Genomic DNA, 16,502 nt, shown 5'->3' with positions numbered 1-16,502 from the left:
ATGTAGAATGTCATGAATTTCATAGTTGTGTCAAAAATCATGATTTACATACTTTTCACCATTATCAGAACGCAAGACTTTTGTTGTAGTAGAAAATTGAGTCTGAACCATCTTAAGAAAATTATGACATGCCTTACATATCTTTATTCATGGCACTGGTGAATCACACAATGGTAGTCAAGGGGAGGCTAAAATACCTCTGTGATCTTCCCGGCTCCTCAAGAGTGGACTGTTGTGGTAAAGCCACTAGTTGATCTTCTTTTTATTAAAAAAAAAAAAAAAAAAAAAAAAAAAGGACCTTATTCTTGGTTTTCAACATATATAACCATGTCATTCGTGTGCAATTGTCCGTGAACGTCACAAACCATCAGAATCCAGAAGCAGTAGGTATAGGAAAATGTCCCCAACATTAGAATGAACGAGAGCAAAAAGTGTGTTGGTTTTATTTGTACTTAATAAAAAACATACACGGGTAAGTGGCCCTCTACCATAGTTGTGGAGAGTATTGTTGCTCTTGCACCACGGCGCTCCGTAATCTAACAAATCTATTTTTTGACAAAAAAAAAAAAAAAAAGAAAATGAAAAGATACACGGTGACTATTTGCATATGCCACATGATATTCCTGCTAGGTTTGGGCCGAGTTGTTCACCTCAACAAAAAGGCCCTCTTTCGCAATCAACTCAGAAAGACAAGGCCCTATTTCAGTATTTTGTAAGCCCAATCTCCACCCTCAAGCGTTCCCTCTGATAAACGCAGTTGAAGGCCTTCCCGCGGTTTCGTCAACACTCTTGAGCCGCCGTCGAGTTGCATTGTCGCCATCCGATGGTGAGTTTCAGGATTCATGAAAATTTTCCATTCTTCTGTGATTAATTTTTATCATTTTTTCGTTGCGTAAATTCTGATTTTCATTTTTGTTTTGTTTTAAATTTTCGGTGCAAATTTTGATATCGTGCCTGTTTCTTGACGGTTTAGGGTTTAGATAAAACCTTGAAAATTGTGCTAAGTTTTCATTGTTTTCTCTATCAACGTATGCAATTTGATAACTTTGATAATCCCAGGTTGTTTTAGGACGAAAGCTCATATGGCAGATACCTTAATTATTTTCGTGTTTGAATTATGAAACTTTGGATACGAACTGAAATCTTGCAGAAGGAAATTTGATATGAACTGTAAACTTGTGGTTGCGCTTGAAAGTGTAATGTTTGATTTGATGAATTGGTTCTGAGAATCGAGTTTAAATTCGGATTTAAACAGAATATTAAAAAAGGTGTAAAATTGTAATAAGGGTCTTTTTGTTACAATCCCTTGAGCTTAACTATGTTATGAGCCATATTCTCCTGCTAAATATGGATCTAAAATTTTCCAAGTCGAACTCCTCATCTTCAAGTAGAGGCTGTATTTCCTCTAGCCTAGGGTGGGAAGTACTCGCCGGCAGTGGTACCCGTGGTTATTTGCCCATTCAAACTTGATGGTTACAGTTATAGATAATTATTTAAACAAATACATGATTATGAGTAAAACTGTTTCCCGTAAAATATAAACGGGTGATTACTGATTATAGGTGTTACTCGTGGCTATCCATTTAACAATTTGTTTTATTCGTCAACTTCTAATAAATAAAAATGAAAACCCTAAAAACTTTTCAATGTTGCTCTTCTTTCTCATCTCTGCTTGTTCTGAAAGCTTCCAGACCGCTGTAATTCAATCTCTTCCCCTCATGCAATCTCATTCTCGAATTAGGTTTTCTCCACTGTAAGTTTTTCCTCAATTTCATAGCTTTTAATGGCGGATTGGTAGGTTTGTTCATGTTTTTGGATCTTGACTTTCTGTTCGCTCCCGTGTCAATCAATCAGCTCAGACTTTCTCGTATTTGACAAAAAAAGAAAAGAAAAAAAGATTGATTTTTATCTTGTTAAACAAACCCCTCCTGCTTATATTCCGGTAGCTCATGAATTTCTACATCTTCTACCATCAAGGTGACCTTAGCGGCTCATAATTCTTCATGGTAAGTCAGAATAGGGAACCATAAATGTATGGAAGCATACCTTAGCAGTAAGAATTAGGAATTTCCTAGTTTTGTTACTAAAATAGTTGGAGCATGTAAGTTGTATGGTCGTGTTAAATTTTCAGTTGAAATCAAAATACATATGCTGATACACGAATCAGATGGCTAGAAAATTTTTGTATAGATTTTGAATGCACTCTGGCATTATATCTTCTTCTGTTTCTCACAGCTTCAGAATTTGAATCTTAAATCACTATAGGTATTGAACAGACTTTCATATTGGTGAACAGTATTGTTTGGTTTCTTTTCTTTCATTATTTTGTTTTGCATCTTTCTGTACCGCAGGCTGGCTCCGCTCCTACTTGGTTTCTCCAATTAATTGATTCGACAGTAACAGAAAATCTTTGTTTTTTGTTGACTAATAGAAACTCTTTGTTTCTCAGTGATGATTTGACCGTGAACCCTAGTGTTAGCTCTTTTGTGGTAGACATTTGGCTTATTGTGTAGATTTGGGTTGTAAATTCATTATAATTCTTTAGCCACTGTCAGCTTGTGAAATGGTGTTATAGTTTTTTATTTTGTGTTACTGCTGGATTTTATGCTTGAATTCAGTTTGAATCCGTCTCTGATTCTCTTTTCTTTGCTTAATTGATATTTGCAGGACAGAGCGGAAATGCCTTGACCCAGTCCAACATAACACTAGACAAACGTACCCAAAGGATCCTAAAGTCGTAATCTTTGTCCTAAGCTCACATCATCAACTAGGATTTCAGATTATTAACATGGACCCTAGATACACAGGAGAGATATTGAAGTAAGAATTTCTACCAATTTTCTTTGTATGAAATTTAATTTTGATACGTTATCTTTTGTTTTTTGTAAGTTCATTTTGGTTTATTTTTTGTGTATAGGCATTTGGAGAAGCAAAACGAGCTCCTCATGGAAGCCAAAATATCAATGTCTGAGGAATTGCATCAACTGAAGGTTGTTTGTTCTTATAGGAAATTATGATGTACAATCTGCAGATTCTAGATGGTTCTAATTTAGTGTGCTGTTCAATCTGCAGGTAGAAGAGGAAATGCTGATGCGTAAGTTTTATGAGATTATGTCAGCTCATGGTAAAGTGAAAAAGGTACAATTCTTTCGTAGTTCTCTCGTCGTATGCTTCTGCTTACATGGGTTGCGTAGTTCTGGAATCTGGACCAACCATTTTAGGTTTTCTGAATTGTTTGTATAATTATATTTTATATTTTCATAACCAAGGAACCAATAAAAGGAAGGGCTATCATGTGCCTATTCCGTGAATTAACCATGGCGATAGCCTCTGGTTACACATTGCCGTCTGGAGAGTGATCACACTTTGGAGTGAGAAATAACTGATATAGGAAAGAAAAAGTCTGATGTATCTGACTAGCAGCAACTTTTGATGCGTATAATTAAACTTTGGTAAAATTCAGTCCATGACTATACATGGTTGGTGAGAAAAGAACCCGGAGTTTTGTTTTTTGGCATTTAGACCAGTAGTTTGTTTCAGTCAGCATGTAAGGTTCACGTTAATCTTTTCCATTGATTACCTTTCCTTAAGTGAGTGGACACTTTTTTTCAATCCTGGCTGTTACTTTAATTGTATAGTTCTTTTCTACTTTTGGTTTGTCTGATTTGTGTGCGCTTTTGCAGAATGGAGATGGTGGTAAAGTTTCAGATGATGGTGAAATTGGAAGTTCCACAGCGTTAGCCGTAGCCGACACAACTAACGATGAGGAATGCCGATGACTTCAAGTTCTGTTTCTCATTGTCGAATGACTGTACATATAGTTTTGAATGTTGCACCCCTTTTACTGCTTAAGCCAAGCTTCGATCAATGTTTGATCATGTAAAGATTTGCACTTGGCTTATACAAGATGAAAGAAGTGATGGGGTGCACCGGTGTTTGAACATCCAGATTTGAAGAAATTTCAAAATCCAACCGTCCAACATACAGATGCACATCCCATACACGAAAATTTCAAAATTTTCGTGAGAAATAAGTCACTCCAAACAAATTCGAACAACAGAAATCAAGCAAGAGGAGGAACTTGGCAACAACACGTTCGAAATACGCAAGATTTCTTTCCTAATTAGCTCGTCTTTCGGAATTTGGCAATAACACATTAGTTTCCTCGCACTTGCAAGAGGAGGCGTACATATCAAAAGAAACCACATGTAACTACTTAGAATAAAACTAACAGCTGCAAAATTACAGGGTCACCTCGGAACATGATTTCCCAAAAATTCAAATCCTCATCATAGAACAACAGCCACCAGTCTCAGTTTCTGCTCCGAACGCATTCAAGTAAGAACGAAACGACATTGAAGATAACCTGCAATCGGAAAACAAAACTCCATATCAACAATCTTGCAGAAGAGGAACATTGGCAAACTAATCAAAATTCGAAAACTAAACGACTTTTTTACTTGGATCATTGTTGATCAGCATTGCAGTGCCATCGAAGTTGCAAGTCCCTCCGGTCCTCTTGTTCTTCTGCCAGTAGCTGTTGAAGGCATAGGAAGCATGTGCCACAACAGAATCAGGGTTGTAGCAGTTGCCATCCGGCATGATCTCCTTGCAGTCAGCATCGCCGTCTCCGCAGGCATAGTCCATTGCCACCTGCAGAGTGTCTGAAGGAACGGTAGGCTTGGCCACACACCACAGCTTGTGCACCGCCATCTGAGGGGCAGGGGCAGGAGGCCACACATGTGTCGGAATCGGATTGCGGCAGGGTGGAAATGTGGCAGGGGAAGGCGGAGAAGGAGGGGATTCATCAACAAAAGGAGGGTTTTCTGGCACTGAGGAGAAATACATATCTGGTGGAGAGGCTATTTGCGGTGGTGGTGGAGAGGCTGTTTGTGCCTCCGGGGAGAGCATTAGTGGCGGCGAAGTAAAGGCAGTTCGGGGTTGTGGGGAAGGCACTTGGAGTGGGGGAGAGGCAGTTTGGGGCTGTGGAGGATGAGGGTTTTTAGCCACATTGGCGGGAACTGATACACCAACAGAAGAGTGAAGTGGGGTTTCCGAGATTTCAGGCAACGGAGTCGGTCTCGCCGGAAAGGGGTCGGCATAGAGCTTTCTGCCGCTGGGTTTTCTCTCTCCTGGGTTGTCGAGAACGACAGGAACATCGTCGGAGTTAAAGCTAACGCCGATCAAATCTTCAAGGCTTTCAGAGTGAGAAGACACCAACGTTGGAGAGACAGTTGGAGATGCTCCCTTGATAAAATCTAGGACAGGCCTCACAAATTTCCCAAAGATATCGGAGCTTCTGTCGAAACAAGAAGGAGCGAAGGTGGCCGAGAGTTTGATGTGCTCCTGGAGACCCCACCGTGTGAGGGAGTGGTGCAAGTTCTTGAGGGCTGGGAGGACCAGAGCGAGAGTGTTTTCTTGCTGTTTCCGGCAGAGAAGAGGGCCGCGGCCGGCCCCGACGACAATGGCGGTGATGGGGATGGAAGGGTAGTGAGCGAGGACGCGGGTTTTAAGCCAAGTTTCTGCCTTCAAAATGCTGCTTGCGACCTCGCTGAGATCTCCAGATTTTACAGAAACAATGGAGTCTTGCCTTTCACCTGCACAGAAAACAAAAACCCAGAGTTTTTTCAGAAAAATAAAAAATAAAAAACAAAAACCAAGAATTAAATAACACAATGAGAGATTTTTTGAAGTTTTTGAAGCTTCCGCTTACCAGAAACAAAAAACGAAGGGAGAAACAGAAGATGAAAGAAGAACACCATCTTTTTCAACATTGTTGCAGATGCAGAGGATCAACCCTCTCTCTGGTTTTACGTCTTGGAGTGGAGGTAATAGTACGAAAAACAAAGCAAAAAAGGTGCTTTCTAGTGAAAAGACGAAGATGCCGGTAAAGAGTACAAAAAGCAACGAAAATTTGGCAAGAAGCCATCGAAGCAGAGCATCCAATACATTTGCCTAGGGAAGTTGGAAGGAGGGACGTATTGGCATGGTCAAGACTCAAGAGTCCAAGACCCAGCCAACAGAGTTGTCCTTGTCAGCTCTATGCAGATCTACCCTCTGCAATTTTACATGTTTTATCTCGGAATATAGATACTCTAGAGCACCATGGGAGATATGGCTACATTTGTTGGTGCGTCCAATCCACATCAATTTGAAAATCCATGATCATGATTAATCCAACAATAAATAAAAAATTTAATTTGGAATTTTTCTATATATTGTTATTCTATAAATATCCACCATTTTTTCATTTCTTCGTCACAACTCAATATTCATTTTTACTATAATTTTATATATTTGTTTGCACTTTCCAAATCCTTATTTTGCCAAAACAATAAGTGAAGGGCAAATTGGTTGATTAGGGAAGACTTTATTTGCTTGAGTGTTGGCTTAACATTTTAGGTAATGTGAATAATAATAGTCCTTACCCTTGTCCTTATCTCTTCTAAGACCAACTTCAATAGTTGAGGCTAAAACCTAAATTTTTTGTCCAAAAAAATTTAAGTTTTAACCCAAAAATAATTTTTCTTCTTCAATGATTTTAGCTTAAAAATTTAGCCCGAAACCAATGAAGAATTGGATTTAGCTTAATTTTTTTTTTCGGAAACTTTATTTTTTTTTTTTAAATTATGTGGATTATCCTAATTTATTTTTAGGAACATTTTAACCTAAACATGTTTAAATTCTGATAAAGAATACAAAATCATTAAATATGCTTCAATATTACAACAATTACTAATATTTGTATTAAGTAATGAAACCCCAAAAGAGGGTGAAAATACTACTTAGTCTTTTATCACATTAAAAAAAAATGATAGGCAATAATGTAATTTTATAGGTCCAAATTTTACTGTTTTTTATTGAAACCTTACCTACAGATGATGTTAAAATACCTCAAATATTAAAAAAAAAAACAAAAACAAAAATTCAAAAACAAAAACCTCCCACTCCCCCCCCCCAACGTTCTCTCTCTCTCTCCTTCTCTCTTTCTTGTTTTCTAAAAAAATGTGTTCATACACACAAAGTGTGTAGACAAATGCTAGTAAGAGATAATTAAAACACTAAATAAAGATTAATAAACGATAATTAAAACACTACATAAAAATTACTACAATTACTAATCATAATAATATTTATCATCATTTGGCTGATTTGGTTCTTGACTTGGTGGTGGCTTTCGTGGTGGACTTGTAGACATGAGATGTATCATCATCCTCAAAGATATTCCTTGCGGCATTCCTTCATAAGATTTCGTTTTGCTTATTACGGAAGAACTTCTTTCTATTTGGAGTGTATTTGTGGAGGTCCTCCCTCATTACATCAAAATCGAAATTTTCCTGCTATAAACAATCTCTTGCATTTTCCTTTTTCTATTGTTTATTAAAGAGTAAGCGCATTCAAACAATTTCTTCCTTGGTCTCCCCTCAACCTTCAAACAAATTTTCAACTTCGAAACAAAGCTTGACACCAATCGAATTTTACATTCCACAAAGTATGAAGGGAGACACTCACCACTTCTTGGGCACTCCTTCCACTATACATGTCAACCATGGCTCTCTCTAAGCTTCCATTCCAAAAAGTGCACATTTTGTTGATGATTTTCTACCAGTGGTTTCCCTTTGGTAGGTGTTGCAGTTGGAATTGAACTTCTCGGCAATTTTAGCCTACAAGACCTTTTTATTTTGATTTGCACCAATGACACCATCTTCCCTAGTAGAAACTTATGCCAAGCAAAGCAACATTTTCATCATTCGACCAATTAGGTCCTCCAATATGATTTCTTGCCATCTTGAAAATTTTGGAAATGGGAAGAAATAGTTTTGGAAGTGGGTAGAAAGAAAAAAAAGAAGAATTGTATGAGGAAAATGCATTTTGTGTGGATGTTTGAACAAATACATAGTTATTTATAGTGGTTTTGGGTGAATTTCAATTTAAATAATTTTTTTTAATTGTTTTAGCCATTAAATTTAATTTTGGAACATCAAATTTTTTTTTTTTTACCGTTAGATTTGATCTCAACCGTTGAATTTAATGAATTTATAAATTAAAATTAAAAAAAGGTTTGAATTTAACCGTTGGTTGATTCAACGGTTTATTCACCAAGGTCCTCAGATGAATTTAAATCATTGGTGTCTACTTTCTCGGCTTGGAGTTTGGCTTCCTCGAGGATATGACATCGGCACCGATGTGGTCTTTGCTGGAAAATGATCTGGCAACTTGGAGGCCAAGCAAATATCAGACAACAGAGACAGAGGAGAGAATATATGTTTTTATTTTTATTTTTGCTAAACAGAGAGAGAGAGAGAGAGAGAGAGAGAGAGAGATTCGAAGGGTTGGGCCATATTAGACTTGTAAAAATGAAAATGGCCTGCAACCACTCGATTTGATCCAATCATCCCAATTTTATATTGGCCCTTAAGGTTCGTTACGGTTCAATTTTGTCGGTTGAAATGGACTTGAAACCCTCAAGCTTCGTGTAGCGACTCAGTCACGACATAACTTATTGCTAAACTGTTTTAATGTTAGAACAGCTCGCGTGATAGCTAACTTGGTTTTGAATTCCAATTTTAGCTTAAGCTTGGTTTTCAAATGAACTGGGTTGTTGGGCCTCTTTCCCTTTTTATGTCCTAAACCGGCCGATCCTAATCATGGGGGCCCGATTCATATGGTTAAGGTTTTTAACTTTTGTAAACCGACCGAAATTGAACCGGATTGATCACACTTACATATTGGTTTTTAAACGATTTTATTTTACACGTGTTGGTCTTTTTATTAGCTAATAAGTAATAACTAGACAAGGATGTTGAATTTGAAGGTTGACAGAGCGTCAAAGATCTTTGACTTGTAACTATCTTAGTTACTACACTTTCAAGTTTGATGGGATGGTATATTGAATTTTTTAGGATGCTTTTGATGTACCATAGAAATTTTCCATGTAGAAAATTGCTGATTTTTTTTTTATTGTTGTAGTGCTATAAAGTTTAAAAAATGAAAAGGAAGAAACAATTTGAGTTTAGGCCCAAATCAAATCGTTCAACATTAGTTTGGTTTGTTTAGTAATTTAGTCACAATTAAATTGTTACAATTTAAGAATAAACTGCGATTCTTTTCCTTGAATTTTCACTTTTTAACTTTCGATTTTCCTCCTAAATGTTTCAATTTGAAAATTAAGGATTTAAACTAATTTTTTTTGGCTAATTTTCCCTATGTTATTCGTTTTTCATTCATTCCATCCAAATTTCTATTAAATGGAAACATGTGCACAGCATATGAAGGTAGTTCGGTCGCTTCGTTCTTTAAAATAATTGAAAACTCTAAATTTCTAAAATGTCGACCTATGCAAATATGTTTGATTCTATCATTGTTGTGTCTGAAGGTCTAGCGAGTGACATTTGTTGTCTTCAAATGAGAGTCACGTGGTGTGCACATGATAAGAGTTAATGTTAATTTGAATGAAATTTATAGAAAACTAACGGTAGGGGAAAATCTAACATGCCCGACCCCAATATCCTCCAAACATCAGGGTAGGCACGTGCTGGGCGACATCCGAAGGTGACGAAGCCATACTTACATGCATGAGAACTATGAAGAAAGAATGAACATAAATAAAACTCGTAAATTTAATTATAATGAATATGCAATTGTGGAACATGTTCAGAGCATACAACAAAATCAGAACATTGAAGAAGGAATATTATAAAAATGTACGAACAAAGAAATGGGTCCTACATCGAGAAGACTCGAAGATATGCTGCGAGAGTGCCTTGACGCCGAGGTTGTACGCCTCGATTCTAAGTCCTGAGGGGGCACAAAACAAAATATGAGCGGACCAAGTTTATATATATAAGTAGTACTAAAACAATTATTCTTCAACGTACTAACTCCCAGTTTAGAAAACTCATATATCATAATTAGTAATAGGTTTTCCAAAAACCCTAGCATGCCATAAAACCTTCATAAAACATATATCGTATAGTGTGCTTAGTAGTATCACAAGGGCATTTATATATATCTTCATTCGCCCGAAGCTCTTCATCTTTCGCCCGTAGGCATATATAAATCTTCATTCGCTCGAAGGCCCTTCATCACCTAACTGAAGCCATATATAAGTATCATTCGCCCGTAGACCCTACATTACCCGACCGAAGCCATATATAAGTATCATTCGCTCGTAAGCCCTTCATCACCCGATCGAAGCCATTTAATGATATCATTCGCCCATAGCCATATATAAGCATAGAAAATCATAAATATAATATTTCCAACATGTATCTCATCGAAGCTTAATAGCTCAAACATCATATCATAAATCATATTCATAGTATATAATCATAAATCTTTCAAATAATGTAAATCTGATAAAGCATGATATTTCATAAAGCGTAAATCCAATTTACTCATAAACGTTTCATAAAGCATAGTCATGAAATCATGCTTTTCATGTATGCATTTCTAGTAATAAAATCATGCACTTTGGAAGGGGTCCACTCACCCTACTTCGTTGTCGAAGAACCGTGCAAACAAGAGAAGACAGAAATGCCACTAACAAATGCACCTAAGCACATAAAGGGACCAATTATTAAAACTTATTATAACGATTAAATTTGGGAAAATAGACGTCATAAATGGATTCAGGACGTCGAAAAACATAAGGGGGGACCTCGGGCACCTCCACGAGCAGCCACGTGCAGAGTTGGGTAGTCGAAAAGTTGGTTGAAAAGTCGTCGACGCCGTCACAGTACCTCCGGCGAAGGTGCGTGTGCTCTACTCACCAGCCAAGATAGGTGGCCACGAGCCCCTATGCGCAAGGCCACGGGCGACCTACAAGCTGGCTGGAAATTGGGATTCGATTGGGTCTGGTTGGATCTGGGTTTTGGCTCTGGCTTGTTTCTGGGTTTATGCCTGAGGTTTTTGGATTGGGTTTAGTGGGCCGCATGCCTAAGTTTGGGCTTGGTAGTATGGCCTAAAGGTCTGGGTTGAGTCGGCTGCACAGTTGGGTTTTGGATTTGGTTTAAAGGGTATCGGGTTAGGTCGACCAGGTTTCAGGTCGTGGGTTGCTCGGAAACTGGGCAACCCTTCCCGAGCTCCGTTCGAGCGCATTTCTTCACCATTTTCAACGTACAAACTATGGAAATGAAGCTTAGAGATAGAGGAAGAGGTTCGTACCAGTTTGGAGTTGGGTCGTGGATGGAAACTGGCCTGGAAGGCTCGGGTTCTAGCCAGAAAACTGGGAAAGTGTCCCCGAGTAGTTTTCTGTCACAAAACGTCCACAAAACATGCCTATAACCTTTAAAACAACCCAGGACGTTGAAAAGGAAGAAGAATTGATAATATTTCAAGCCTTGCCTAGTCGGAAAAGGTAGAACTCGTCGGAGTTTGCCATTGCACCATCTCGGTGCTTGCCGAGGAAGAAAAGGGAGAGAATGAGGTAAAGAGTGCAGGAGAGGAGATCATGGCAATGGTTCGTGACTACCCTACGCTTACAGTGGTGGTCCTCGCCGTTTTGGCGAGGGTGGTGCTACGGTCCTTACTTGCAAAGAAGAAGAAAGATAGTTGGGAGAGAGTTTTAGAGTGAGAGTCTACGAGAGAGAGAGAGAGAGAGAGAGAGAGAGAGAAAAAGAAGAAGAGGGATTTGGGCTAGGGACAAAACCAAAAAGGTATTAAGATCAAAAGCAACATTTCAAAATATCTCCCAAGCAAAGTGAAATTACCGAAATACCCTCAACGTTTTGTAGAATTTGGGACGGGTCGTTACAAAATCGGCCAAAAATTAGCTTAAGTCCTTGATTTTCCAATTAAAAAGTTCAAAGGAGAAGGTGAAAGTTTAGAGAGGAAATTGACGGTTTACTCTTACATTTTAATTAGTTTGATTATGATTTTGGGTTGAAATTGATCCAATTCAGACAGTTTCCATCCTTACTTCCCTATGTTTTCTTGGTAAGACCGTGAAATATGTGGTGTAAGCTGCACCAACTATACAGCATATACTAGTTGATATCATTTAAGCATTACGGTGGCAACTTACAATTACACCAACTATACAGTACATACTAGTTGGTATCATTTAAGCATTACGGTGGCAAATTACAAAATCTTGTGAATTAATCTTTCTTTTCTAATAATGTATGCACCTGAGAATAAAAGTAAAGGAAAGATGATGTAATGGGACAAACTTGACGTGTGTGTTTAGACTTTCCTTAATGATTGTACCTTGGTGCTTGCACTATGGCTAATATGGGAATTTACTTCCACCTCTCTGCCAAATGCCAATTCACTTTTATTTCTGATTGCATGACAATGAAGCAAACCTAGATCCTTGACGTGGCATAGGAGACTAGAACCTCTGCACTCCACATTACGAGAATTAGTCTCCTTTTGTATGTATAAGAAATTTCCTAACGTGATAAGAGATACATATATAATCTACTCTATATTTTGTTTGAGTTTGGGCATTTTAAAGTAAGGAGGGATGCAGACAAAACCGTCACATATAGCTAGTGAATGAGAGATTTTTCGTGTACTCAGCACGAGCTAGTATATCAGGTGTCATAACATAATTAAAGAGCAGATATATCTTTTAGTGCTCCTTTACGTATATTAAAGATGTAGTGTACTGACTACTGCTTTTAGCCTTGAATCATTAATTCTTTCACTTATATTCTAAAACATCGTCATTTGGGTTAAAATTTAAATTACTCGTTGTCAGGGGGGAGGGAATCGATGAAAATTGATTTCGCACCATGATGCATATGCATAATTACTTCCGTTATTGCGATAAAACATCATTTGCTTAGCCTTAATCCTTAATTAATTAGTAATATTGCTTACTTGTTTAATGGATATTCCAATTCCTTATTGGAAAATCTCTTGCTTAATTATTTATGCCTCGGCCATTAAATAATAAATTGAGCCCACAATTACTTCCAAGACAGTAGGCCCCCAAGTGCAAAGAAATCACACACTGCTTTGCTTGCCTCCACCACATTCCATGATTAATAATTGCTCTCTTGAATATTATTTCTTTATTTTGTTTGATAACGTTGTCACAACGACAATAAACTTATCCTAGAGTTATCCTTTTCAATGATTTAAAAGGCATAATTGGAGCTTCCACGATTAAATTGTAACAATAAAGCATAATTGGAGCTTCCACGATTAAATTGTAACAATAAAACATAGCTAGTGACATTTTTTAAAGATAAATAAACTCAAAAGCCAAATAAAAGTGTCGGTCAATAGGATCTCATGGCAGCTAAAAGCCAATTAATCGTCGATTTCCCCCTGTTTTAGCATAATATACGTGATTTTAAGGAGTGTTCCTTTGATCTTATTCCTACTACGTATTTATTTACACACTGGCAGAAGCATACTCCACCATCCAAACATATATATGGTCTAAGATGGTGACGTCTTGTTGGTTTTCACTAAGATCAGTATGAGACGCACGAGTGCTTGAACCGTTAAATTAGTGATTGTCAAAATTTAGTCATTCAAATTTAATCATGTAAATTTAACATTTACGCACATACAACTCATTCACTGGTGCATTTTAGAATTTTTACATTGCATGTAAGGAGTCAATTTTTGCTTTTCTTCTTATTAGTATTTATGGCATGGTACTAGTGCACTAGACTCTAGACAGAGGAGAAAAATACGTTAGAACCCATCTTGTTTAATTCCAATTACAATTTTTCAACCCTCTCATTCTGAATAGGGTTTAAGAATAGGATCAATTTTCACTTCGGATTTTAGTCACAATATTTACATATATTTAACACAATTATCGTTTTAACGGTCAGATAAATTGTATAAAATACATATATTCATAAGAATTATATTTGACCGTTAGATGATGATTGTATTAAATACATATAAGTATTGTAGCCAATATATTGTTTTGTGGAGACTACAATAATCTCAACTGTTGAATCCATATGAACATAATTGGATGGATTGAGATGCTTGCACCATAAGAAGTCTGCATAGCTTTTCAATCTTTATACATACTACAAGGACATGCAAATTATAACCCTCAATCTTAAATCTCAAACAATAAGGACAGGAAAATGGATGGTTTTAGATTCTTACATTAATCTCAACAGTTAAATCTTAAATCTCAATTTTCTTTTACTTATAATTACGGTTAAGTAGTAATTATCTTTATTTGTAAGTAAGATGTCAGAATTTCATACATAACGAGTTTACTACCATTTTATTCTTTCACCCCTTAGTGTATAAAAAAGATTCTCATTTTTTTTCCAACATTACTGTATAAAAAGGACTCTTTCAAAAGTATTGCAACCTCATGTTTTTTGCATAATATTTTATAATATTGGCAGTTGTGCAAAAAATATGAGGTGTCAGAGAGTTTATAAAGAATCTCACTTTTGAGAGTCTCTTTAGCATTTCTTATATAAAAAGATGAGAAATACTAAGAACATTTCTCAAAAATGGAAATCTTCATAAACTCTTTGTCTCTTTATATTTTTTGCATAATATTTTATAATGTTGATACGAAAATTAATATTAAACTATAAAATAACAGAGAATCTATAAAAAATTTCACTCGTGAGAATCCCGTTAGCATCCCTCACAACAGATTGAATGGAGAGTTTGGGATTGAAAAACACAATTTGGACAGCCCTAGGACATTTGGAGATTGGGACATAAAATGCATTGACGAAAAAAACCTTAGTAGAACCAAGGTTTTTGAAGGATAACACTGTTGATTGTCCGAAAAAATACCATTACAAAAGGAAAAGGGAGTGAGAAAGCATATGCCCTTGGGCGTGTGTGAGTCCCCCCACCCGTCCCCACCATAAGAAAAGGAGGTGTACAGAGGGTCGGTGGATCAAATCTAATCAGCAAAAGAAACTAAGAAAAGCACTGACAAACAAAACACTGAAACTTAGCCCATTTAACTTTGTACTAAAATCACCGAAAAAAATTTAGATTTCGCGGTTACAACTATACGAGATATTATCAGTTCATATATTATAATATAAATAGTTTAAATACTGTATTTAATTTCTTCAAAATCACGTGCATGTAGTCCTAAATTACATACGTTTACAGTGTCATGTTATAAATTCGTGTGTTATTCAGTCATTAGTTATGTTAATTTTTTTAGATAGGACGTAAAATTTACATATTAGTGAATTATCGATTATGTTAATTCTTCTTAGATAGGATGTACAATTTGACGGTTTATATTTTTCATGTATAATGCCAACAGTTTATATGTAGGAATGACTATAACCAAACATACAAAACACAAAATCTAAACCCAAAACCAATAACAACGATAAAAGGGTCTTATTCTATCAGACTAACACGTGGGGGTTACTGGATGGACCACATTTTAGGGTCATGTAGTGCCATTTTTGTAGGGGAAGGACAATGATTGTCTGCCCTTTCATTTTCGGTGCCGTGCCTTCTTATTTGTGTGGTCACGGTTAAGCCACATCAACATTTATATTACTATTCATTTTTATCTTATTATCTCTATAAAAAAATAATATAAAATGTTGACGTAGCTTAACCGTGACCACACAAAACAGGAGGGCACAGGAGGGCACTGAAAGTGGAAGGGCAAACAATCCTTGTCCGCAGGCGAGACACTCACTTAAACTCTCTTATGCTGGACTGTAGCATCTTGAACCAAATACACAAATTATGTAAAAATTATTAAACACATGATATCGTGTTAACACACTAAACATATAGCTTAGTTCTTCTCCGTTTGTGACATTAGCCTCTCGAGCCTTGAATTTTTTTATAAGCGATAGTCGAGGAGGGGAGAATTGTGCATAGATGTTCAAGTGCAAGGACAATTATTATTAACTGATTGAGTATTAAGTTCCTCACTGTAGTTTTCTTGATTTTTTTACTTACAATTAACGATCGATATTAGAGGAAAAGAGATTTAATAAAAAAAGAATACAATAAACTGATTATAATTGTTTATTAAGTCCGTTATCCATAAAAGTTAAACGTAAAACTTTTTATTTACATAATTGAAAAAAAAAATAATGAAAATGGTTTGAAAATTTTGAGTTTTAATGATAAGGATAAAATAAAAGGTAAAGTGAATAATAACAATATTGAATTTCTAGTGTAAAAATATGATTTTTTCAATGTAAAAATATAATTTTTCGTTAAAGCCAACAATATCGTAGATTTTCCGTTAAAATTTCTAAAAAAATATGACTAAAGCGCAAGTAGGGAGGGTGAAGGGATTATGTACCTTTGCGTTGTTGGGCATCGGTGTGACATCCCACATCGTCCAGGGGAGTGATCCTTATATGTATATTCCCATCCCTACCTAGCACGAGGCCTTTTGGGAGTTCACTGGCTTCGGGTTCCGTAGGAACTCCGAAGTTAAGCGAGAGGGGGGCTAGAGCAATCCCATGATGGGTGACCCACTGGGAAGTTGCTCGTGAGTTCCCAAAAACAAAACCGTGAGGGAATGGTAAGCCCAAAGCGGACAATATCGTGCTACG

General features: G+C 36.7%; 2 protein-coding genes across 2 annotated transcripts; one reads left to right on the top strand and one right to left on the bottom strand.

Moving 5' to 3' along the window:
* Positions 1 to 697: 697 nt before the first annotated feature.
* Positions 698 to 3,986, top strand: LOC103967751. The gene is made up of 5 exons (XM_048582044.1): positions 698 to 826; positions 2,668 to 2,820; positions 2,918 to 2,990; positions 3,073 to 3,138; positions 3,684 to 3,986. Exons 2-5 carry the CDS (start codon positions 2,789 to 2,791, stop codon positions 3,777 to 3,779), a joined length of 267 nt encoding a protein of 88 aa, XP_048438001.1. The 5' UTR covers positions 698 to 826; positions 2,668 to 2,788; the 3' UTR covers positions 3,780 to 3,986.
* Positions 3,987 to 4,102: 116 nt separating this feature from the next.
* On the bottom strand, positions 4,103 to 6,059 carry LOC103967752 (glucan endo-1,3-beta-D-glucosidase). Its single transcript, XM_009381052.3, has 3 exons — positions 5,714 to 6,059; positions 4,461 to 5,597; positions 4,103 to 4,366 (listed from the first exon to the last, which is right to left on the bottom strand). Exons 1-3 carry the CDS (start codon positions 5,772 to 5,774, stop codon positions 4,335 to 4,337), a joined length of 1,230 nt encoding a protein of 409 aa, XP_009379327.2. The 5' UTR covers positions 5,775 to 6,059; the 3' UTR covers positions 4,103 to 4,334.
* Positions 6,060 to 16,502: the final 10,443 nt, after the last annotated feature.

Source organism: the organism of the source record quoted next, unplaced genomic scaffold, assembly GCF_019419815.1.
Source record: "Pyrus x bretschneideri cultivar Hongxiangsu unplaced genomic scaffold, Pyrus_bretschneideri_v1 Contig18, whole genome shotgun sequence".
NCBI classification, from domain to species: Eukaryota; Viridiplantae; Streptophyta; class Magnoliopsida; order Rosales; family Rosaceae; genus Pyrus; species Pyrus x bretschneideri.
Note: the sequence above shows the minus strand (reverse complement) of the source record. Positions and strands in the feature narration are given on the sequence as shown.

Bases quoted from the DNA above. Each gene is read 5' to 3' on its own strand.
- LOC103967752 (XM_009381052.3), bottom strand. From the start codon at position 5,774: ATGTTGAAAAAGATGGTGTTCTTCTTTCATCTTCTGTTTCTCCCTTCG. The intron at 5,598-5,713 runs GTAAGCGGAAGC...TTTTCTGTGCAG, and splicing joins CCCTTCGTTTTTTGTTTCTG to GTGAAAGGCAAGACTCCATT. The intron at 4,367-4,460 runs GTAAAAAAGTCG...TTCCGATTGCAG, and splicing joins GCTGATCAACAATGATCCAA to GTTATCTTCAATGTCGTTTC.
- LOC103967751 (XM_048582044.1), top strand. From the start codon at position 2,789: ATGGACCCTAGATACACAGGAGAGATATTGAA. The intron at 2,991-3,072 runs GTTGTTTGTTCT...TTCAATCTGCAG, and splicing joins AGGAATTGCATCAACTGAAG to GTAGAAGAGGAAATGCTGAT. The intron at 3,139-3,683 runs GTACAATTCTTT...GCGCTTTTGCAG, and splicing joins CTCATGGTAAAGTGAAAAAG to AATGGAGATGGTGGTAAAGT.